This window comes from Daucus carota, chromosome 3 (assembly GCF_001625215.2).
Source record: "Daucus carota subsp. sativus chromosome 3, DH1 v3.0, whole genome shotgun sequence".
In the NCBI taxonomy this organism is placed as follows: domain Eukaryota; kingdom Viridiplantae; phylum Streptophyta; class Magnoliopsida; order Apiales; family Apiaceae; genus Daucus; species Daucus carota.
Window position 1 is genome coordinate 9,189,924 of NC_030383.2, and position 24,685 is coordinate 9,214,608.

Consider the following 24,685-nt stretch of genomic DNA (forward strand, 5'->3'; position numbering starts at 1 on the left):
TTCGCTTATTATTTTTAAAATTTTCTTTTTGTGAATAAAAATATAAAATATAAACTTTAATTCAAGAAAAGAAAATTTTAAATACAATAAATAGAAGTATGTTCTTTAATCATTTTAAGTTATGTGCAAAAACAAGTAAAAAAGGACGGGAGTAGTAATAATTAAAATAGGGCACATAATATTAGGGAAGAAGTATCTTAAAATGTTTCAAACTCGTGACAATCTGGTCGAAGACGCATACTGATGATAATATTTGTAGAGTCACCTCTGGAATTCTCAACCAATCTAACTAACTGTACTGAGCAAGGGGGTTAGAATAGTAGCTGTCATTTGCACGTCCAACTTGACTTTACCTCCGTCCTCCTGTCGTCGTCTCCACCGCAATTTAATAAATTATCATAACTAGAACTTGTCAACGCCCCTAAATCATCAATATACTTATATAAAGGAGAAGCGGGGGAGTGTAGGGGGCGTCTCTCACATCACTCCGTTCTATTTTTCTAATTTTCTGAAATTTTTGGATGAAAAATATCAAAAACAAGTTTTAGAATTTGATTTTATTTTAAATTATTTATGGAATATAGTAACTTGAAAGTTTTAATCTGATTTTGTTTCAGATTATTTAATTATGAGAAAGAGTAGCACACAAGTCTCTCTGCACTTATAAATACCCTAAATACCCTTGTAGACTGTAGGGTTTTGAATCATCTAAACACAACCTCCTCTCTTTCAATACCACAACCCTACCTCTTTCTGATGATAGTTCTCTTGCTTAATTTCTAACTCGGTGGTGTCGTTCTTGATAAGTGAAGGTTGTTTATACAGTATTAAAAAGATAAAGTTTGTTGCAAGCACAATCAATCCAAAAAAATTGGAGGAATGTGACAATGTAAGAACATGATTACTTAAAAAAAACCACAAATAAAATTAAGATTCGCCGTGCTTTAAATTGTTAATTACGTATATAAATTTATTTTCATTTTTTCACCATGAATTATTATCCAATTTCGCAATTTTATATATTAATATTGGTATTACATCAAGATTTTAATAATATAAAATTTATTTTATCCTACAAATATTAATTTTGAAACATTAATATATATTTTATAGGCAATCATAAAATTATATTATTCTACAAATATTAATATTGAATCATTAATATAATTTTTAAAGGCCGCTGCAACGCGCGGTTTCTCAACTAGTTATTTATAAGATATTATTTTCTTATTTTTTACGTCGAAATTTTGTAGAATTATGGACAATTATCATGAAATAGGTGAAAGCATAAATGAGAATTGGTTAGGTGGCAATCCAACAAATTTAAATTGCTTGACGTATAAGTCCCATGTGACTTATCTTGTATACGTGAAGAAATAAGTCAAAAAAATTATATATATACATATTTATTTTAAAAACAAATAGTTTATTTATACAAATAAAAAAAATATTAAACTCCTATTATATTTTAATTTTAAAAACATATTTAAGAAATGTGAAATTTTTCAACGATTTATGCATTCTTATTTTTATCAAATAAAACAGGTCAAAAATCATGTCAATTAACAGAAAAACAGGTTATTTGGAAAATGTTCTGCATTTATATTCATAATCATTTTGATAAAATTTGCTTAGCCCCTAAATATTCTAGTGAAAACTCGACCAATTTTACTTTTATATTATGAATTCGAATGGTATCTATATTGGTGAATTTTAACTTTTTTTAAAAAAAAATTCATGGTTATTTTTTTTATAACAAGAGATAGTTTCCTAGCGTGGTGTTTTTTATTTTGTTGGTAACATTTTGTTATCATACAGACATGATATTCATTTTTGCGGGGGAGGGCGAGGGGGGGCAAAATGATTTTAGTACACATATATTTATTCCCTCGCTAGATTTTAACAAGTGTGGTATCCGCATGTTTTACACAATTTGTTTGTCATATGATCTTGATGACGTTGAACGTCGTTCACAAACTCTCTCGAAATTTCCGTTAAGTTTTTTTGTCGGCAAACAAAAACAAATGATTCTTCTACTCTGATTCGAGTTCAGAAAGTGCGAATTTTCTGTGATAAAATGTTTTGTTCATTCATTAAGTTCGCCTCACTAAATTGTTGAGCATTGTTTTCAAAAATCATAACTAAAATTTAATAAATAATATCATAAATAAAAATACAAATAATATGTAAAATTTTGTTAACTTTAATCATACATTATTTTTATTTGAAAACTATAGCCCACAAGGCCACAACCAATATTGGTTTGGTATTTGACGAACAGGCTACACTAAAATTTCACATCATCTATTCTCATATTAAAATAATATATTTTATTTATAATAACTCAAAATAATTATAATATCCTATTTTTAAAATAGAGATAATTAAAATAACTCGTACCACCGAAACAAAATATTTACGTTCAACAAACTTTACCTCAATATTGCTTATAAAACTTCTCGTATACTGCATAATTAATTTCAAGTGATAGATTCAATATTGTGAAACAATAATTTTCTACGTAAACGCTCCAAAATTTCATATTTTACTAAAGAAAATTACAAAATTCCTACTATATGAGTTAGAAAATTACATAGAAATTAATAAGTACAGTACATTTGGAGTATATGATATAATATAATTTCATGATTAAATATATTACACTTATAATTCAATATATAATTTATAATAATAATATTCTAACATATACTAATATCACGGGATCTTTTCATCCGTATGTTGTCAATATATATTAATACCATGATCTTAATAAAATTACATAAAAGAGTTTCTAACACGCAAAAGAATCTTTTCTATATTTGAACAATCAAAATTATTGCAAGTAGCTGGACGTACGTGCTCGATTCTCTCCAACTCCTCAACAAAAATTCTAATGTTTGCTGCTTTCGATTCCCTTCATTATTTAAACGCGTGTTTTCATCATTTAGACATGTTTTCTAAGATGTATATATGATATAAAATATGATTTAATAACTTATTTTTTAAAATAAAATTTTAAAAATAAAAGTTTGTATATTAAATTTTTTTAAGAAAAAAATTAAAAAATAAAAAATATATTATATGAGAGTTTTAAAATACGTACCGAACTTTTATCTTGAGAAATTTAATTTAAAGGAATAAGAGACTAGTTCATAAACTCATACTTCTTCCTTACAATTTTAGATTTTATAGTCTCTTTCCTATTTTCTTTGTCTTTATCCATATTAATTTAATATGGTAAATTATATATATATATATATATATATATATATATATGACTAATGTGGCTTATAGCCTTAGTATTTGAGTATCTGTTCTAAGATATTCTCTAGATGAGTCAGAGTTATAATAAGTTTTAGAAAAGGGAAAATTAATTCTAAATTCCCTGAATTATAGACACTTTTTCTTCTAGGTCCTTGAACTATAAATGTCAATTCATAAGTAATTCAACTCTTGATTTTTTTCCTACCTGGGTCCTTCCGTTAGATCTGATTTGACGTCGTTAGTTTTTCCGACGAACTTGGTCGGAAAAGCTCAAATCCGGTGAGCTCGAATTTTCCGACGAGGCTAATTTGAACATTAAAAATCACGAAAATTATATGAACATGCTCATAATCACACGATCTATCAATCTACATCATTATAAATCGAACAAAAGCTATTAAAATGAAAACTAATATTCAACTCAAAATTCGAAAATTACCAAACTAAATTTTGATGGTATAGATGGATAGGGGATTGAAAAACGATCAATTTGATTACTCAAGCTTCAAATTTGGATATGGGAATCACCTTCAAAGTTATCTTTGATTCTCATGAACTTCAGAAGAACTAACGGCGTCAAACCAGATCTAACGGAAGGACCCAGATAAGAAAAAATCAAGAGTTGAATTACTTATAAATTGACATTTATTGTTCAGGGACTTAAAAAAAAAAGTGTCTACAGTACATGGACTTTAGAATTAATTTTCCCTTTAGAAAACCATTCAAATTTTTGATAACATACATCTTATTTATCATAATTGAATAAAAAAATGAATTTTGACAAAAGGATAAGGAAAGTTAAGAAATATTTTAATTTCTTTTAATTTAATTTATTCTAAAGTATTATCTTTATCGAAAATACTTTTTATCTCACTATCCAATATATTCTAAACATATTCATAATTTCTGACCTATTGTATTTTGATGAGAAATTATATTTTCTTATCAACAACAAATATAAAACTACAGTTTATATAATATTTATGATTAATTTAATTTATACGTCTTACAAATATATATATAGGGGAGGGTTCTGGTACAAACTTACAAACTTACAAACTTTTTTTGTTCAACGCATATATAATTTGAGTTCAACATTTTTTCAACATTTTTTGTTGAACATTGACTAAAATAGTGGTGGAGAAGTACATAAACCAATTTTTAAATGTAAGAACTAAGGTGAACATGTTATATAACTAATATTTATGTTTATGATCCTACCCAAACCCTAGAGGTATAGTTTAAACATATTTTTAGATATATTCAACACAATGATAATTAGTGTTCAACACCCGATGTTGAACCCCAGTTATAAATGTGTTGAAAACGCGATTTATTTATGCGTTATTTTTAAAAATTGTGATGTTTTTTGAAAAATTTTCAACATGGATACTTTATATAACTAAGGATTAACACGATAGGAGAATAAAAAAAAGTTTGTAAGTTTGTAACTTAAAAAAGTTTTTATTTGATCCTATCCCTATATAAGTTAACAATTAAGTCCATTATAATTATATAATATATACATATGATAAATATATCACTATATCAAAAATGTATTATTGTTTTTTCGAAAATCATCAGTCCAACATTTAAGTAGGTTTTTCCTGGTGAGGTATTGTGATTGTCAAAAGGGTCATCTGGTTTATTGATTTGAGTAAGGTTGTTGGAATCAGTGCGAGTAAACCACGCACTTACTAGTACACTTGTGTTTGATCTTTTTCAAAGAAATAAATAATCACATTCGTGTCACAGCACTTTCTGAATTTTAAAAATATCGTTGTAATATATATATAACTGGTCCAAAAATTATTTACCATTTCAAAAAGTCTTTAATCTTGGTGAAGTCTCTGATCATTTCTGATTAACCCCTGGTGAAGTCTTGTGATCATTTCTGATTAATCATAATCCGGGGTTCAATAACTTGTAAGAAAAAGTAGAAATGGATTCACAAGCTGGTGAGAAAATGATGGCTCACAAGCTTCCTGAGTAAAACTATAAGGCCTACCCACTTCTCAACTTGTAAACAAACAACCTCCTCACTGACTCATTCACTTTTGTCACCTTCTCTTTCAACTTCTACTACCTTCTTCTCTCCTCTCTTTCGTAAGATCACCACACCATTCTCTCATTACATCATTTTTATTGCCTAAATATACATTTTTTCACTACTAGCATGTGCATGAATAATCCTACATTATAGCTGGTATTTATTAGTTTTACATATGCCCATCCAGTCTTGTACATTTATTGCTCAATCTTGTTGGTTAGTATTGGTTTCATGCTTCTTCTGCTCTTCCTCTGCATCTAGCTACCCTTTTCTTCTGTTTATAAATAGGACTTTTTCGATATCGAAGTTGATCAGAAGGATGGTGATGAGCAAGAGGGTGGTTTACAAGCCTGCTGATCAAGTTGATGTCAGCTTCACCAGTGATGAGGTCTATGTGGAAGCCAATGTCAAGGGTATGTACTATCAAATCCTTTTTTACTTTGATCATGTTGTTATGTCAAATGGTCGATCACAGAAATTTAAATACTAACGTACACATGTTTTCGTGTTTGGCTAAAGTTGATGAATTGATATGATGTAGGAGTATCTTTTTTACTTTTGGTTCAAAATTGATTTAACTTGAGAAGGGGTGCAGATTGATCTTTGGCCTTTTTAGGGAATGTGTGGGGTAATGGTTGAACTGCTTAAAGTTTGGCATTCAAGATTTAGCACAAATGTAGTTGCACAATTCTCCTACATGTTCTGGTTTAATTAAATGTTTTTTCCTTTTTTAAAATTCACTGTGGTTTCTCATCATTGAAAGCTAATTTAACCACATATATTACTTCCTGGATCCCACAAGAGGGGTCCCATACAAAAGATTATGTTTAAACATGATTCTGCAGTAGGTTTGCAAGGACAAGAGTGATTGTGTAGCAGTTGTAGTATAGCATGAAATAATGCAGTAGTAATTTACTATCCAATTTAAGAGGGCTGGTGATCAAGATCTGATAGACACGTGACTATCGCGTTAAACATGATATTCACTGTAAAACCAACTTCGAATCATGAAAATATTGTTCTGCAACAAAAATTAAGTTTTGAACTGAATTTACTGGTTTGGATATCTGAATCTAGCCAAGTAACTGCCAGTTTAGTTGTGTTAATCTGTTTATGTGATGTGCAATAGCTCCTCGGATGGCCGGATTTCTGGTCAAGTTGTTTGTCTGGTTCTTGGAGCTGAGGATTTTGAAACCTTTTCTGCTCTACATACTGAAGAGAGAAAATCAAATCCACAAGGTATACACTTGGCTTTTAATTGTAACATGTTGACATAATTTTTTTGTGTGTCTGTCAATAGAAAAACTGTAGATTACATTAACTTCACCACCTAAATTTTCTGTTAGTTTCCTACTCAACATCTGTTTCACAAGTTCTGTTGAGTAGTATCATTTGCATCAACCTTGTCAATAACAAGTAAATTCACCCTCATTGCAGTTGGTTTCATTCGTCGAGATTGAAGAGGCACCTCTTTATGTCCCTCTACACCCTTATGAAGGTAAATATTTCTCTTATATGACCTGGATGTGTTTACATAGGCAATAGGAATGAGTTGATATTGATGCTCAGAAATCTGCAGAAGTCTCCAACACTGCGTGATTAGGAATTATTGCTTCCACTGATGTTCATAGTTATTTGGATGAACTAAGATGAATGCTTAATCATTGTAAGTTTAACATGTCATGTCAGAGCACAAAGAACCAGAAACGAAACATCTGGAGTCGGATCTATCTCCATCGGAACAAGTTCAACAGGCGACTGAGTGCATTAATTCCTTAGAAAGTGTACGAGAAAATGAAAACATCAGTTTCAGGCACTGGACAATATTGGACTATTCAAGAGCCTATCTATCTAGAGAAACAAATCCAAAAAAGGTATTTTTGTTTCTGTTAGTTGCAAGTAGTAGTATACTATTTCTCTTCATATTAATGAAAATTTCATAGAGCTGTTTTTGATCAATTTGTTGATGAAGCTTGTTCTGGTCATACTATAGGTCGCGGATCAATTTATAGCTTCCATCAGCAAGTCATGTAATTCTGCAATTCGAATGTCATTCTTTATTAGTTGTGATGTTGAAGATATTCTAAGGCAGGCTAATGAGTCGACCCTTCGATATGAAAGAGGTATCTGTTTGCAATTTTGTCATTATTAAACAGAGAAACAGAGGAAAACAACATTCTTGTTTATTGGCAATTCTGCAGGGGAACCGCTGTCAGCTCTCGATGGAGTACCAATTGCTGTCAAAGATGAAATAGATTGTATGCCTTATCCAACTACTGGTAAACCGAGGTTCATAGTTTCCGCCATTCGTTTTTCGTTTCTGAAAGGCAATAGCTATACACTTCTGAAAACTACTGATTGAAAATTCTGTTTCAAAATGAACTGGGAAATGAATCTATTAGGAGGTACAAAGTGGTTGCACAAAGTAAGATCTTGCACAGATGATGCTGATTGTGTTAAGCGCCTGAGACTATGCGGTGCAATTCTTGTTGGAAAGACTAATATGCATGAGCTTGGTGCTGGAACAAGTGGAATAAATCCTCATTATGGGTAAGAACAAATGGGAAATCTTGAAAAGATAAATTACAGTCAAAGATATATTGTTTGTTAAATTCATCTTCCTTTTCTTCGACTACTGAAGGTCCACTCGAAATCCATATGATGTGAATAAGATCACAGGAGGTTCTTCTAGTGGATCTGCTGCAGTTGTTTCTGCAGGACTGTGCCCTGCTGCCTTGGGTGTTGATGGTGGAGGATCTGTGCGAATTCCTGCTGCTCTATGCGGTGTAGTAGGCTTTAAGCCAACTTTTGGACGTGTATCTCATGCCGGGTGAGTAGCCATTTTTTCTCCTGTCATTGCATATAGAGGCGGATTCATGGCCTTTTTTGGGGGCACAATGTAATATTTCATTTTTATGTTCAGGGTTCTTCCCCTGAATTGGACAGTTGGGATGGTTGGCGTACTTGCAGGCACGGTTGAGGATGCTCTCATAGTGTCAGTTCTTGTCACTCGATTCCTGCTTTTATAACTTCTATATGATCTCTTAAGAAAGTACAGTCTGTAACTTCTTACATTCTGCAGTTATTCGGCTATTAGTGCTCAACTTCCATCAGATCAACGCGTTACACAAATGGTGTGTCTTGTGAATCACGGATAACAGAGTTGTTGATATCTTCTGTTGCTTTTAACTATGCAGTATATACTAATTATAGTTTTTTCTCCGGAGAATATAGCATCCGAGAGTTAGTCTACCTCTTCTGAACTTGCCAAGCAGCATGCCGAAAGTAAAGTTAGCAAAGTATGATAAGGTCTGTAATGTATTATCCTCTCCAAAACTTGAAAGGATTCAGTTACATTATCACATCTCTAGAGTGTTGTTTCGTAAATCTGAACTTGTCCTGTTCTGTTGAATCAGTGGTTCAGTGATTGCACTTACGACATAAAACTTTGCTGTTCTAATGCTCTTAATCAGCTCCAGAAGATCTATGGATGGGAGGTATCATCGCCTTATTACTAAACTATTTGCAACCCAAACCGCAGGTGAAATAATTGTGTTCTAACTCGCGATTTCTAATTTTTGGTTTTATAATGTGTTATAAAGACTATGGAGGTGACTATACCAGAGATAGAGGCTATGCGCCTGGCACATTACTTAACCATCGGCTCTGAGTGTACTTCTGCACTTGCTTGCCATCTCGAAAAACTGTATGTTTCACCATACTCCAAGTTGTTTATTGGATGAAGAACAAGGTAAATATATCGATGTTAATCATCTGTAAACTCATCATCAGGAATATGAATGAAGTAGGGTGGGATGCAAGGGTAGCCCTTTCGATATATGGTGCTTTTGATGGCAAGGAATATTTGAATGCTCAAAGAATCAGGTACTTAAGAATGCAATCAAGAAACCAATATCTCTTGTGTAATTTTCAATCGTTTATCGTATTATTATGTTATTGGATCTTAAGACATACCAACTACTCATATGTAGGAATCGCCAGTTCCAAATTCACCAAAAGATATTTGATCAAGCAGATGTTATTGTAACACCGACGACTGGGTATGCAGACCTATCTCTTCTTCTGTGACCTTCTTGCACTGTTGAGCTCTTGCCTAAAATGCATTTCCCTCTGTTGACAGTGTAACAGCCTACACGATACAGGACGATGCTCTGAAGACGGGTGAACTGGACTATATAAATGCCGGTATCACATGCCTAAAAGAAAACTTATATTACTTCTATGATCTTAGATCTGTCGTAGAGTTGCATTCAGATCAAGTCTTTCAGTATTTGCTGACAGGAATTTGATAATCTTATTGCAGCTGCACTCGTACGATACATGATAGCAGGTAACTTTCTGGGATTGCCAGCGGTAACTGTTCCTGTAAGTTGCATTAGCCTTTTCAGTTTTCAGTGATCTAGATCCCATGATTATTAGTAAAAAGACCACTTTGTGTTGGTCCTGTTTCTGAGTATTTTGCGCCTTAGGTTGGATACGACAAAGGCGGATTGCCCATCGGTCTTCAATTCATTGGAAAACCTTGGTCTGAAGCTTCACTGATCTACATTGCTTATGCAGTGCAGGTGATGCCCTCTAATTCTAATTCCTACCTTAACCATATCAATTTTGACCAGACATACCCGGTATATCTCACTCGGAAGTAGACTTATCAGTATACTTGTGCAAAGGCACCTTAAATCTGCTAGATGTCTAACAATTAACAAAGAGATAATGCAGTTGAATAAAGGTTGTTACAGACACGGTGATCAAGTGTCTACTTGCTATCCGTTAGATCACGAGTCTGTTTATGTAGAAAAACATAGGCAACCCGAGAAGCCTTATGCACTGCATTCAGCCTTTATAGCTAACTTGATCAAAATTTTGTGTCAGGCATTATGCGCAGCTGAGTACAGGAAGCCTAGGGTTTTCTACGATCATCTTTCCGACTTGAAGAGGGACAAGACTGCATAGTGAGATTCAGTGCACACTAGTTTAGAAGCTTGCCAGACACATACCTTGGGTGTTATCTTACTCCACTGTTGAGCAAAGCCCCCATATATATATTTTTTATATTTTTTTAGTTTCTTATACGTGTGTAATATCATTTGAGCCTTCAGATTGATTTCTAAACTCTTGTCAGAACTTGCTTTACGGTGTATGTTGAAAAGGTAGTGTTCACAATATAAATTTTCTATTTCACGTTACTCTGGTTGTCCACAGGTGAGTCTTTGATTTAGCTTAAAAAATTATTTATTACTTATAAATGAAAAGTTAAAAAATAATTTTTTATTTATGTGTTTGGATATTTTTTTTATATCTACAACTTATCAAGTGTATAAATTATATTAATGATAAAATATTATAAATTATCATTTAAATTGATCTCATACATCTCAATTCTCACATCTTTGTAAACTCAAATTTCTAATAAACATTAACTAAAAAAATAAGGATTTTCAACTTCTTATATTTTAAAATTGATCTTTGTGATTTTATTCTCGCTCCATTTTCCGGAAATTTGAGGCACAAATATAACGTTAAAAAGACAGATCAGAGACAGATGGGGAGTAAGTTACCGTTGGAGCGGTGGGTCCGAATCATTCCGTTTAGCTTTGGCTCTATAGGACTCGCTTGAACATATACTCCCACATCACACCTTAACATCCATACTGAGACGACAAAAAGGAGGAAGAGGCTCCTCTGCGGCGGAGATGTTCGACTTCCAAGCCGACGACGACGTTCTGTACCAGCAGCTCCCGTCTTCTCTGCCTCGCGTCCCACACGTCGATTACAGGTTCGTTCTTATATCACATCAACTTCAAGTTAGATCGACGATCTCACATAGGTTTTTGAGAGAGTGAAATAGCGTTTTGGTCACTCAACTGACTACGAATTTTTATTTGGGTGACCAAAACGTCATTTAACCTGTTTCAAGATGCTAACACATCTTTAAATTTGCAGCTGTGGCTCTTGTGGATACGAACTGAACCTCAATTCCTGCAATCGCAATGCTTCCATCACTGGATGTCAGTACGCGAAGTCAATTAAAAGACGCACCATTTCCTTCTACTCTGTTGATGAGAGCAAATTTATACAGATCAATCAGCTTCGTTGCAAGCCCTACTTCGCGTCCAAGCGCTCTTGGGGCTTGTTCCGTCGAAGAACCAAACTGCTTTGTGGGAAATGCAGGAAATTGATAGGTGTTGCGTACGACGGAGATGGCAACAGTCCTGGAAGCTCTTTCAGATCAACGGATTCTACACCCTGGGATGGGATATCCGGTAACAAGACATACGACATCAAAATAACTGCACTACAGCCTTCCCAAGTGTTGGAGAAAGCTGCAGCAGCTTCTGATCACCTGCCTATAAATTTTACTGTCTGTTAAACTTATACGAAATTAAGGGATATAGTTTGAAATTTGAAAGCATAGTCGCTGAATCTGTGTAATGAAAGTCCTGTATGTTCTGAATATTATTATATCTTTTCCGCACCATAACTCAGTAAGTTTATTTTGCATTTAGCAGCAGAATCAACAATAAAACTTATAGTAATTGTTACAGAACACTAGAATCAAAGATGCAAGATAATTGTTTATGATTTCTCATCACAATCAGACATTAAAAGAAAAACTGAAATTATTTACATATGACTACCCCTGGTTGGACGGCAAACATGGTTTCTTTTACGAGCATGATCATCACTATGGTGCTGTGTCCGACAAGCATATCCATACCAGCAATTTTCTCTTTGAGATGCCTCTGCCGGAAGTTGCTATAGTACACAGAAGCTAGCAATTAGTTGTAAACAAGAGATTATTACTAACAAAAAAAAAACCTCAAGATGAGATTCCAACCATTCAATAAAATCCTAGTTGGTTGGGAAAAAAGAAGGTGAAAGTCACCTATCTTATATTACTAGGGACTGCCAACCTAGTCCCAGACTTCAATCAACAATAAGTAGGCAACTAAAGTGAATTACGAGTTTGATTTATCACCGGTTTATGAACCGGAGAAGAAGCAATTTTATTCGGAACTTATACCGCTAAAACCAATTACTTGATAAGTAAATCTACCTACAAAATAGCATAAGATATCTTCCCTAAAAGCTGGCTAGAAATCTAAACTAAAACACTGCAGGGAGCAGCATAATCGTTAAACTTAAACACTGCACACATAAAATTCAACATATTTTCCTCAATTTTCTGTACATTTGGGATAGACAAAAATCAGACGTCGAACAGAAACAGACACAACATAACATGACAAGGGGACCAATAAGGTCTTGACAAAGTATTTAATAGAAGAAAGGTAAAACGCTTCATCCTTTATTCAAACTCAAAGGTTTCCAAATACCCTCCAAAACCTTACGAAGTTTTTTATTTTTAGTTTTTTACTAATAAATCAGAAATATGTAACAGATTAAATAAAAAGCAGCACACTACAAGTCTACAACAACACGGGTTCTTCCTCCTGCTAATCTAGTTTATAATTTAAAGCACTGTTGTCTGATTTGCGTACACAAGTACATGACAATCAAGTTTGGAAATCCTGCTTAGTACTTTTGACAATATTACAAAGATAAAAACAGAAGGTCACTAGGGCCTGAATTTTCAACATAATTATTTATGCCTATTCACATTTTACATAATAAAATATTTAGTCCTGTGATAAAATTAGTAAATAGCATGTAAAAGTAGCAAGTCAGTAAACTACACTACTTCAGTAGATCATAAACACATTTCACTTTTAACAGATATTAATGGCTTGAAGTGGGGGTACTTACATATTTTGGTATCGAAATCCGGAACCAATACAGAAGGAATGAGACTAACTTGTCATAGCAATCACTGCAACAATAAATGAGATTCAGGGCTGAAGAAAGAAGTAAAGAATAACTATAAAAGTTATACAAGCAAGTATTATTGACAAAAAAACTCGAAATAAAGTAAACATGTAAAGTCTTTCACCAAATACAGTCTGTATATCTATGAATATCATATTGAGAATATCTAGTAAGACATAAAAAACATCCGAAGGTTCATTTACTGACAGACAAGACACTAGCTGAAGTTGCTTTACTGTGTCTTTATACCATATATTAAAAATAATTCGAAGGCTACTTAGCATGCTCCTTCTGGAGTGATCAGGTTTTGTTTTATAGATTTTGACAAAGGGAGCAGTGGAGAACAATGAAGTAAATAGGGGTAACATGGCAAACACCGATGAGCACCAGAGTCAAAATTCTAGTCAAGGATGCAAAGAAAAATCCTACTTTAAAACTTTTTATTTCCAGGTGTCATAGAAACATGAATCAGGTTCGCAGTCAAAGTTACAACTTGCAACAAACGAAACTTCAAATTCTGAAATCTTTCACTTATATAGTAAATCAGAATCTGGTACAGTGGTACATAAGAACCAGTCTGCGGTGGGCAAATGCTGTTGAGACTTAACTATAAAAGGTCTTCACATTTTTCCAATATATTTTTCAAGTAATGGGCGATATGATAATTGAATATATAATATAATGATCTTACTTGCAAACATGGGTTCCAGAGGTGATCATCTCAGCATGCTTTAAAGGCATCCTTGTGCGATCTGCAGCAATAAATGATAAGTTCATATTAGAGAGGCTGATGAAAAGTATAATGTAACATGACATCATAGTCTTTAGGAGACAGTTATGCTGCTGCATGTTGGTATTACTAAATGAACGGTCCACTGTTTAAGTGCCTGGAGTTAAATAGCTCTGGTTAACTTAAGTGGTTTAGTGTGTGTGTGTGTGTGTGTGTGTGTGTGTGAGAGAGAGAGAGAGAGAGAGAGAAGAAGCATATATGAGAGTCATATAAAAGCACCTATTTCTCTGTTGTTCAACTTTGTGATCCACTCGCGAATAATAGACTGCAGTGTGCCACCTGTCTGCTGGATGCACCTTTCAGTAATCTAGGACACATGTAAAATACAAGTATTCACAATCAATGTAGTTGAGTCTGGATTCCATCAAATATGCAAGCTGGTCATTCAGAAAAAGTCAACATCTAGTACAATAAGATGAGGAAGAGACTGTTTTGGTCACTGGCAAGGACCTGCTGCAGTCTACAATACACTTTTTGTTTCATTGATCTATGTTCTTGACAAGATATCTTAATTAAGCTATAATTGCTTTTGAGGGATATAAAACTGGGTATATAAACTACAGAAAGGACAGTGAATCAACAAGGAACTCCAAAACCAGGAAAATGTAGTTGGGGTTCCACTGTAATCAGGTGTGACAATCCCTCCAAAACAAAGTGACACAATGGAGGTATTCTGTTGCAATATAAGACTAAAAGATAAACCTAGTTTTAAAATATAGTTTAAAAACCTAGAAACCTCATATAACAGCCACATTGCCAAAGCTTCTCTATCCTGAGTAAAACTTGTGGTAACTAATGTAGCCACCGCCATTTGACATAGGAAAGACATGAGTAATTTACTCATGTGCAATCCATTAATTATGTGATGACAAGAAACAATCTCGTGCAACACACACAGTAACCTCAACATAGGAAAGACATGACCCATCTACTGATGTGCAATCCTCATTGTTCCTATTCTACATGTGAACGACAAAAAAAGAAAATGCAGATTTGCAATTTAAATTTTGAGAAACGTAGAGACAGAGCGTGTGATTTAACTTTTATCAAAGAGAAAAAAAAGAATGTAGCAAGACTTTTGCGAACTCGTGCTACGTCTAGGAGATTCAGTATGACGTATGTGTACCATTTAAACCACCAGCCATCAAACACTTTCGGATGATACTTTACTGGTACACTATTAAGTAAAAAATGAGCTTCTACTAAATCTGTTTAATAAGGGGGGGGAAAAAAACTTGTCCCGTAATCCGTAGCTCAGGTATGGGTCCTTGAAACATTACTAAATCATCTATTATGAAGCCTGTAATCATCTACTGTGATTACCCGGTATGCTTAATTTCTTGTACTCTTATATATGGAAGTTTCGATCATCTTGAGATATTATTCAACAATGTTACCGATTATTGCCTAAACACAATGATTCAAGTTACAAAGACAATCTCAATCATGTTATAAATGAATAAACCAAGAGAAATTGCATACATCTTGTTCATGTCTATTTCTGTCATGAGCTAAAGTCGGGATTCTTGTGGCAGTATGTTCAGAAATCTGCAATAGTAAAACCAGATGTTTAGGGACAACAAAATAACCACCAAGTTAGTACACAAAGTAAAGAATATTAAACATGAGGATTTGGTTGCATCTTATCACAAGCAAGTAAGAGGTAAGTACTTCACTGCTTAATGTATTATATTGACGGATTTTGAACAAAACCATGATTGCAGAGCTGTCCCTGTATAATCTATTTACTCTGATGTCCCTGACTAAACACAGATATATGATCACAGACGCAGAGTCATAAAAAATCCAACGTTATTGTCAATGAATGTGAATCACAAAAAGGTGTTGGCTAATAATTAAATGATTAGAAACATGACGAATGAAACAAAACTACAGGGGGGACATAAAGTTCAGGACTTGATTTAAGACTCATAAGGGGCGAGAACAATGTAGTTGACCAATTATCATTTCGATGTAATTGGTACAACCTATATCCCTTGTGGTTTTGTCTGTGCAAGATATAAGTTGAGGAAACTGACAATTAAATTTAAGATAAGAAGTTTCATATGCCTGGTATATATATTACCAGCATGGTCATAGCGTTACATACACTAAACTTCCCTGTTATAGAGTTATCTCATCTGATACTAATAGTAAAGAAAAACCAATAGTAACAACTAAAAGTTGAAACACAAATACATATTAACATTAATAATTGCATATCTTCCAAAGTTCTTTGGACCGCCTGCAGACCTTTTTATATGTACAGACGTTCCAGGTGAAATTACAAAGTTTAAATTCAATGGGTTAATATGAAGAAAAACTTTCTTTCTTTTTTTTTTTTGTATAAACACGCCATCGCTTCTGTTTCAACCGCACTTAAATAATGGTGGAGACTGGAGAGTCATTTGGATGGATGAGTGGCACATATTAAAAATTACTTTGTTTTAACGACATGGAAGTCGTAAATATAATAATAACAAAGGCATCTCACAACTCTAGATGACCCAAATCCAGTTCCATAATGTCATTTCAATCTTTACAATTCTTAATTGTAAAATGTTCATATATTTTATTCCTAGATATCAAACCATTTGAGGGTGCTTTGGGAGTGAAGTAGAGAGGTGTTCTTTTAAGACGAGAGGCTTTCGTTCATTTCTAACAGTAGAGTTTAATATATCAGAATGTGGCAGGCAGCACAAATTTGCTATGGAAGTCAAGTTATACAATTAGCTTCATTTCTCTGTGATCCGTTAAAATCGCCTATTTAGTATTCGAATCCTTCAGCTTCTTTTTTTCTTACATATGCATCTAGACAACATTTGCTCTTTAATGCTTTTAGTGGATACATGTATAGACATTTACATGTATATGTAGACCCCCACACATATGCATATGTATATGTTTTTCACTTCAGATCTATAGAGAAGAAAGAGCGACAAAAAGAACAAAAGCAACAACTTACCGGTTTGAGTGTCTCTTGGCTGCATACTGGATGAGAATCATTTCCATTGACTCCTACTGAATGCCAATAGGCCCCACAAAAAGCTCGGTCACATCCTGTACCTAAGAAATTGGAAATTGTGATGTTCGCTAGTTGACTCTGTTGAAGTTTTATGAGCAATGGAGAAGAAAGGATAACTCTTAACTCTAAGGAAAGGGAAGAGGGAGGGAGGGGGGGGGGGGGGGGGGGGGATACTTTAATGAAGAGACAGAAAATGATGAAAGATATAATATACTAGAGGTTTTTCAAAGGTTTAAGATTTATATATTAGAAAATGCATTATTCAATAGCATGCTTCCATGACAATTAAAACTAGATAAAAATTTGAACGACATTTCTCACACTGATTTCTTTTAAAAAGGATGATCTTAAAATGTTTGTATAAAATGGTATGTGGAACTCAAAAACAGTAGACCCTAAAAGAGTCAAAGTTATTCCTCAGCAAAGAAGTATGCTGACTACGGTGCAAGAAAAAGGAGTAAAGGACTAACTGTCAAATATTTAATCAAATAATTAATCTTATGCAGCTCCATATTGCCAAAAGCACTATTGACTGACTGTATAAATTTTGCAATTTTCAAGTAAATTATCCCAATTAATACATCACATTACTACAATAAGGAGATTCTAATTCGGTTATTTTCATATTCTTTTAGAACATATTAAGCTATTATTCTGTGCACAAGAAACATAGGCCACCAAAACCAGCACAGATTCAAACATACATGTTACTTGACAGTATTAAGTTAATAGATTATAATAAGAATAACTGTAAACTAGGAGTAAGTTAGCGAGAATATACAGTGTTGTGGTACACTTGAATTGGACCTACAAGGCATCATCCCACCACATGCATGACATTGCAGATGTATGGTGTTCGAGTCGCACTGGAATCCTGAGTATTGAGTGTCTGTGCAACAAGTTGGAGTCAGTAGAATTACATGCAGCGTGAATGATAAGAAACCTCGAGAGTTTAGATCATTCATTACATTAAATGCAGATAAACAACTACAGAAGCCCAGGAAATAAGTAAGAAAATATGCAAGAATTCATGAGAAGAAGTCAAAATTAAAAATGAGACGAATATTTCGCATTCATGCTGGATTACACTACGAAAATTAAAAAATTAAAAACGGACAAGGACTTTGCAATTATTAGCATACTTACCACATTGTGGGCATGGATGTTCAGCAGCATTACTTTCTATACCAGGTGCTAAAAGATCCCGCTTACGTTTAGTCTTTCTTTCGACGTTAATAACCTGATACCAAATAGAGCATAAATTGAAATATATTCTCAAAGTCAGATAAGTATAGAAAATTAAAAATTAGAGATATAGAAAATAACAAGTTAAAGAAACTATAATCAAACAATGCCATGTTCATGCAAACAATGATGAAAGGGAGGGCAGGGTTTAATGGGATTGTTGTCCACCTTTATAGGTTCAAACTATGTTGCTCCGACTCTTCTGATTGCCACAAATGAATTTGACATGAAGAACAATCATATATCATTATTCATGAGCAAAAAATTGCAGTCATACTAATATTCGACTAAGTAGATGCAACAGCATGACTGAAAGACGTGATCCTAATAATCAGATCTAGAATATCAAGCCCAATTTGCACCAACTCATCTTAAAGGACAGGTATTGAGAAAAAGGAAATGCATATTGTTTTTAAAATGGCTACTAGCAAAGGGAAGCTCGGAACTAAATTTACGCATCAGTCAACAATAAATATGTAACTGATATAGTGTCCATTTCTCCCTTTGTTTTACAATTCTCAAGTATTGCAAGCATTCAACTCACAAGGGGTGACTTTATTACAGCATAGGAATCCAGAATAGCAAGTTCTTCATCAGGGCGCTTCAGTGAGGAGTCACTTTGCAGTATATCCTGCAGAAAAAGTATCACACAACAAGATGAGTTCAGTTAAATAAGATCCAACTACAGGATATATTAACTTCTTCAAGGGAGGAAACAACTGGTGATAGGGTCCAAAATGAACAGAACGGAACTTGTAAGAGAAAACTCTCTCTATATACACACACATATAGATAAAACATACATTTGTGTGTCTGCAAAATCACAGGGACACAAACAGATGCAAGTGGTAGTATATTTATTGTATAACATGTGCGTCACTGATATATATCCAGATGATTAAAAACCACGGAAGCTACTACGGCCTATAAATATACAGCAGCAGTATACTACCTCCTCAATATTATGGAGAAAATGATTTCTTCCAACAAATTGTACAACTGCTCGACATTGAGGACAAAGAACACTTGAATGTTTCTCCTTGGACCTTCTTAGCCATTCGGAGAAGCATCCATTGCTGGAATAAAAAACAGGGAACTTTGTAATATATATTTTTCCAGGAAGGCAGAAACAAATTGCTATAGTTAACAAGTATTGAAGTCAGACCAGAAGTTATGAAGGCATGGAGCACCAGTTACAACGTCATGCCATATATTCAGACAAATACTGCATTTTGCATGCTCAACATCTAGCATTATCTGCAAATCATGCAATAATTAATAATATTTATCTTATTAGTCATATTAGCAGTTCAATTCTCTGTGTCAGGCAAGGTTGCACCCTGATACTTAATCTGAATACCTTCAATTTTTTGGTAGAAAATTGCTCAGTGGCCATCACTCTAAAAATGTATCTTAGATAGCCTGAAAAAATCACAAGAAAGATGTGTAAAATAGTCGTGTTAAATATGATTGGAAGTAACAACGCTGACTCATTAAACAAATTTAAAATGATAATTACATTGTCAGAAGTTAATTTCTTTGGTATAAATAAGAGAATGAGTGGTGCTGAACTTGATGTGCATACTTTTGATTTAGGGTCATTCACAAAGTTAAGTGTACTCACTTTGTATGAAGAACAATAAGACTAGAGATATGATGTAGACTGAATAACAAAAACCAGCTAAAAAGAAAGTGCAGTGCTCAGCTACTCCCTAACCTACAACAATGATTGGTGAAGCAAACAATGATGTTTTAGTTCTGGAATCTTTTCTGATGGCTTACTTATTAGCAGGAGAAATATATCTAGAACAGCTGATACCCAGCTAAATTTGTATACATTTCTTATAAATCTTTTATATTTTGTATAACTATGAACAAATTATTAAAGATTGACAGTTCAAGCTCAATCTTACTGGAAGCTAAAATCCTGGAAGATGCTAATCTTTCAAATTAAAAAACTCGCAACGACCCTTTAAAGAAGTCACAACTACTATGACTAGGGGTCAATTTAATCTAGCTTTTCATTTCTTTCAGAATATTGTTGCGCTACTAGGAAAACTGCTTGTACTATCAATTGTTAAGCCTTTGAATCTACTGCTTACCACATATCAAATTCCATTCTTAGCCACTATAAGACCCCTAACATGACTCCCAATAGACATGCTTAGCTAAACTCGCTCTGAAGAGTCCACAAAAGACCCTTACACTAAACACCTCAAGAATCAAGATCAAATCAGCAGAATCCATAATGGAGTAGAACATATATGAAACAAACAAACAAGGAAGGAGAACAATTAGTGTAAAGCATTTTAACAAAATCACAATAAATACACAATTTATCTCGTTGTTTACATGTAGGCAATGAATGATATCATGACAGTTAAAAAAAATAAATCTATGCAAGAGTATACACACCATCTTCAACATGCCCAGGTACAATTTCACTTCCACATTTAATTAGGCAAGACTCTTCAGTTTCAACGACAGTCCCATCAACAAGGATGATGTTAGAACTGCATAAACAGCAGATACAATATGCCGTGAACGTGTATATAGAAAGAATGTAACCGATGCGGGTTAAAAACAAACTCAAAGGAGCATTGATTTAAAAGGAAACCTGTAAATTGACTTAATGTGGCCAGTATGTTGTTAAGGTTGATATCAAGTGTTCTCAGTAATGAATAAAAAACAGAAGTTCATCATATACAAATTGCAATTGACGGTGGCTACAGAAGTAATGAAGCAAAATCTACATAAAACTTACTACTGCTTGGTGATGGCGTGATGCTTGCATATAACTTTTTAATTAATCAAAATTGTTAATATGATAGTTCATATACAATTCAGTTGTACCTCTTATTTTTAATCATAGCTGAACATAGATCTGAATTTCTTGTAATTTGACACCATTCCTGCTTTTCAGAAGAAGAGCCTTTCACCACTGAGCTTAATACCATCTCATCCAACTTCAATTCAACATCAGAATATCCCAAATCCAATGGAACTGCAACAATGGAATAACTATTGAGCTATAACTACTTACTCTAGATGCATCCTATTTTGAAACTGATGTAAAGTTTGCTCTCAAGCACATCTTAATTTCAGTTTTACAACATATGAAATTGTTTGCATTATATGATGCTTCAACTAGCACAGGACAAATTGATGGTGAGTGAGTTAGCAAGCCAAAAATTTGGGGACAACTGGCCTAGACCAAAAAAAAAAATGATCTCACGTATTCAAGGTATGATTTGTACAATTATTTTCTTTAATAGACCTTTATCTTTTGATTTCACACATGCGCCAACACAATTGACCATGATCTTGACAAAAAAATGAATACATAAACTATTACTTGATGAACGGAAAAACTAAAAAGCACATGGAGAACTGATCACAACAGAGAAAACCAAAACAATAGACATAATAAAAGATTCAGTGACTGTGAAAAAATGACAAATATCAAAATAAGGATTAGGAATATGAAATGGAATGTTTAAGTCTGCAACCAAGTCAAGTGTACCAACAAGGCATAGCATTGTAAGTGAGTCTATACTGGTTTGGAGACCTAGGCAATTTGCATAAGAAGTTGAAGATAAGAGAGTGGACACAAGTAATATCAAAATTATGCTAGTCATGACTTTCTGTTGTAAGCGCATTTTTACCAAAAAACTTGTATAAATATTTTAAAATGATATGCTCATGAAAATACTTTAACAGAAGAAAAATGTTGCAGGAGATTATTAGATGCTATAGTTTCATAACTTAAATAGAATGACTAATAAATATGAAAAGTTGGAAATAGTGACACTGTAAATTTACAAATAACTAGTCCTTCATTTAGACCCGGCTATAATTATAATGTAGTTTCATTACTAGTACTAGAACCTTATTGGGGGCACAGTCTTATATTTAACTTGAACAAGCAATTTTTGACACTACTAAGTTGCATGGTTACTAGTTACTACATTTTGAAACCTCTTTGTGTATAAACAAAATGGAATTGACTTGTAACATTTGGAATCTGAAATTTCAAACTCTAGAATATTTGTGATGGAAACTCAATCTATTGTACACTGCATAGTAAATGTAAGGTCATTCTTATTTCCTATAAAGTTTTAAGACATGTTGCGTAAATTGTAACTGCATATATTTAATGCATATCATGGCCTTCAGATACTTGGTGATAACTTCAGGAATAGCTTTATATTTAATGGCTACTGAAACTGGCATTTGAAGTGTGAACTAACATACCAAAAACACATTGCTCATCATCTAACATCACAAAAAAAAAAACAATCAACACATCACCATATAAACATTTTTTGGTAACGGACAATTGCAGAACGCACACTCGGCCTCTTATATTCAAGAGGAGAGTGGGTATCTACGACTACAACTCAAGGTCTCAAACTGAAAAAGACTAAACATTGAAATATAAAAAAAAAAAATCATCTTTACAAATCAAGAACTCGTAACAAACTGAGGGACATAACTCATACAAATACTAATAACTAATTAGCCATGCAAATTCGTCAAAATGGCCACTGCATAAATCCACTTCACATAATTTAGGGTAACAAGTACACAAATGCATCACATTACATTCTGCAAAACATAATCAAATACAAAAAGAACATAAAGGGGTACCAAGAAAACTGAATTTTGTTATAAAGATCGAATTTTTAAAATCAAGAAAACAAGAAATACCAAGTTTAGCCCAAATTTCATCAAGGGGCTTTGAATTAGAACTCTCTCCTCCATCTTTCATCATCTTGTATACCAAAAACCACCACACCTGAAAATTAATGAAACACAATTTATAAAAACACACACAATGTGTGTATTTTAGAATGTGTATATATAGACCATGGTCTGGTTACTCTGGTGTATAAATTATGGTTTTTCCTTGGCAAGAGAAAGTAAACAGCTTTCAGAACAAGCCTCGGGAAATGGGTCAGGTCGGGTCGAGTTGATTCGGGTCGGATCATATTCCGTTTGAAATTGATTAAAATCAGCCTCGGGACTCCTTGATTCATACGTTTCACTTTTATGAGAATTTTAATCAAAATACATTTATATTTTATCTTTCAAAAACAAATTATATTTTAAATTTAAAAATGACATCAACGGAATTTTTTGTATCACTCATTTTGTTCTACACTTATTACATTGTGAGTTATATTATGTTCTACACTTATTTTCTTCTTTCTTTCCTCTTTTACCCTTCATCCATCTTTTTTTCCTTTTTCTCTTGATTTATTGATTAATTTATTTATCTACACATTCTTAAGAATTTAACAAGTAAATAATAAAAATGCGAGAATAAGTAATAATAAGAAATTCAAAATATGCAACTATCAGTAACTTATTTATATTTTTTGGTCAACGAATCTTTTAACTTGTGAAAAACGTGCTCAGTTTGATTCACAACATCTTCCAATTTCTTTGTTGTTACCGTGTTCCTCCTTTCAAGACTGCTGATATGATTTTTCTTAGTTGTATTGTACCTTAGTCTTTTATAATTTATATTTTTAACATTTAATATTATAATATCATTGTTTTAACATTAGTAAAATATGTGGTGGCAAAGCTAATTATATTGTTTTGATACCAAATATAAATTATCTACCATGACACACGTACACAGATGCAATCATACAACATCTACCTCTTTTCTCTCTTATTTTATGTCTCTTCTTGTTTGTTTCCTCGGATGAGCTTATCCTGGTTAGAAAGAAGAACAAAAAGAGATCAGGGTCTCTTTTCCTCTTCTAGCTAGCGGACATAACAAGAAAAATACATTTGAAATTTTTATCTATAGCGACATAATTGATGACGAATAAAAAAGCAGTTGCATTACCAAAATTTGGAGAATGGGATTTGAAAAATCCAGGGACATCTGAGTTTTCAGTCATATTTGAGAAGGCGAGGAATGCTAAACGAGATGGACACCCTCATAAGTTTAATCCAAACTCTCCATTTTTTAAGAAAGAAGCTGAGCCACAATGGACCCCTGCTTACATAAACAAAAACAATGCATCGCAATCTCAAAAGCGTCCAAAGGGTCGTAGTCGTCGAGGGAGGCCTGGGGTTCGAAGATGGTTTTGTTGCTCTGCGCCTACACGGTATGCTGAATCTTAGGCAAGCATAAAAAAAAATGAAGACTGCCTTGTTTTCCAAAAAAAAATTATTGTTGTTGAAATGCTGAGGCTAGTAGCTTGCTTAGGGCATTTTTATTGCAGTTTTGTACACTAATCTTGGAGTTTTATATAGAAATTTGATGGACATTCTATAAACCGATGCTTGTTTTGCAGGCTTTAGAAAAGTGTAATTTGACATAATTCTTTCATGTGTGAATGACGTGACTCTGCCAATTCTTCAATCAGCTACAGTTATCCGAAAATTGATTCTATAACATACTTGTGAATTGTAAATCACACTCATTAAAGAGGATTTGTAA

At 33.4% G+C, this 24,685-nt stretch overlaps 3 protein-coding genes across 5 annotated transcripts; 2 read left to right on the plus strand and 1 right to left on the minus strand.

Moving 5' to 3' along the window:
* The first annotated feature begins 5,237 nt into the window (after positions 1–5,237).
* Positions 5,238–10,532, plus strand: LOC108211382 (fatty acid amide hydrolase). Of its 2 annotated transcripts, XM_017382967.2 has the most exons (20): positions 5,238–5,370; positions 5,603–5,727; positions 6,444–6,553; positions 6,752–6,812; positions 7,004–7,188; positions 7,308–7,437; positions 7,516–7,593; positions 7,717–7,864; positions 7,956–8,144; positions 8,238–8,309; positions 8,397–8,448; positions 8,549–8,623; positions 8,731–8,811; positions 8,917–9,020; positions 9,107–9,199; positions 9,307–9,375; positions 9,456–9,520; positions 9,639–9,700; positions 9,805–9,900; positions 10,208–10,532. In XM_017382967.2, the coding sequence occupies exons 2-20, from the start codon at positions 5,634–5,636 to the stop codon at positions 10,286–10,288; spliced, it is 1,845 nt and encodes a 614-aa protein (XP_017238456.1). In that variant the 5' UTR covers positions 5,238–5,370; positions 5,603–5,633; the 3' UTR covers positions 10,289–10,532. The 2 variants fall into 2 exon arrangements, with proteins under 2 accessions (XP_017238456.1, XP_017238455.1); XM_017382966.2 differs by having other exon boundaries at positions 5,289–5,727.
* Positions 10,533–11,028: 496 nt separating this feature from the next.
* On the plus strand, positions 11,029–11,705 carry LOC108210734 (uncharacterized protein At4g08330, chloroplastic-like). The gene is made up of 2 exons (XM_017382124.2): positions 11,029–11,111; positions 11,279–11,705. Exons 1-2 carry the CDS (start codon positions 11,029–11,031, stop codon positions 11,703–11,705), a joined length of 510 nt encoding a protein of 169 aa, XP_017237613.1.
* Positions 11,706–11,760: 55 nt separating this feature from the next.
* On the minus strand, positions 11,761–23,143 carry LOC108210733 (uncharacterized). 2 transcript variants are annotated; one of them, XM_064090820.1, is made up of 15 exons: positions 22,933–23,143; positions 21,076–21,226; positions 20,638–20,735; positions 19,583–19,644; positions 19,388–19,479; positions 19,175–19,298; positions 18,785–18,853; positions 18,124–18,217; positions 17,759–17,866; positions 16,918–17,018; positions 15,435–15,500; positions 14,172–14,259; positions 13,854–13,914; positions 13,103–13,166; positions 11,761–12,091 (listed from the first exon to the last, which is right to left on the minus strand). In XM_064090820.1, the coding sequence occupies exons 1-15, from the start codon at positions 22,994–22,996 to the stop codon at positions 11,960–11,962; spliced, it is 1,374 nt and encodes a 457-aa protein (XP_063946890.1). In that variant the 5' UTR covers positions 22,997–23,143; the 3' UTR covers positions 11,761–11,959. The 2 variants fall into 2 exon arrangements, with proteins under 2 accessions (XP_063946890.1, XP_017237611.1); XM_017382122.2 differs by having other exon boundaries at positions 18,767–18,853; positions 22,933–23,142.
* Between the last annotated feature and the right edge of the window lie 1,542 nt (positions 23,144–24,685).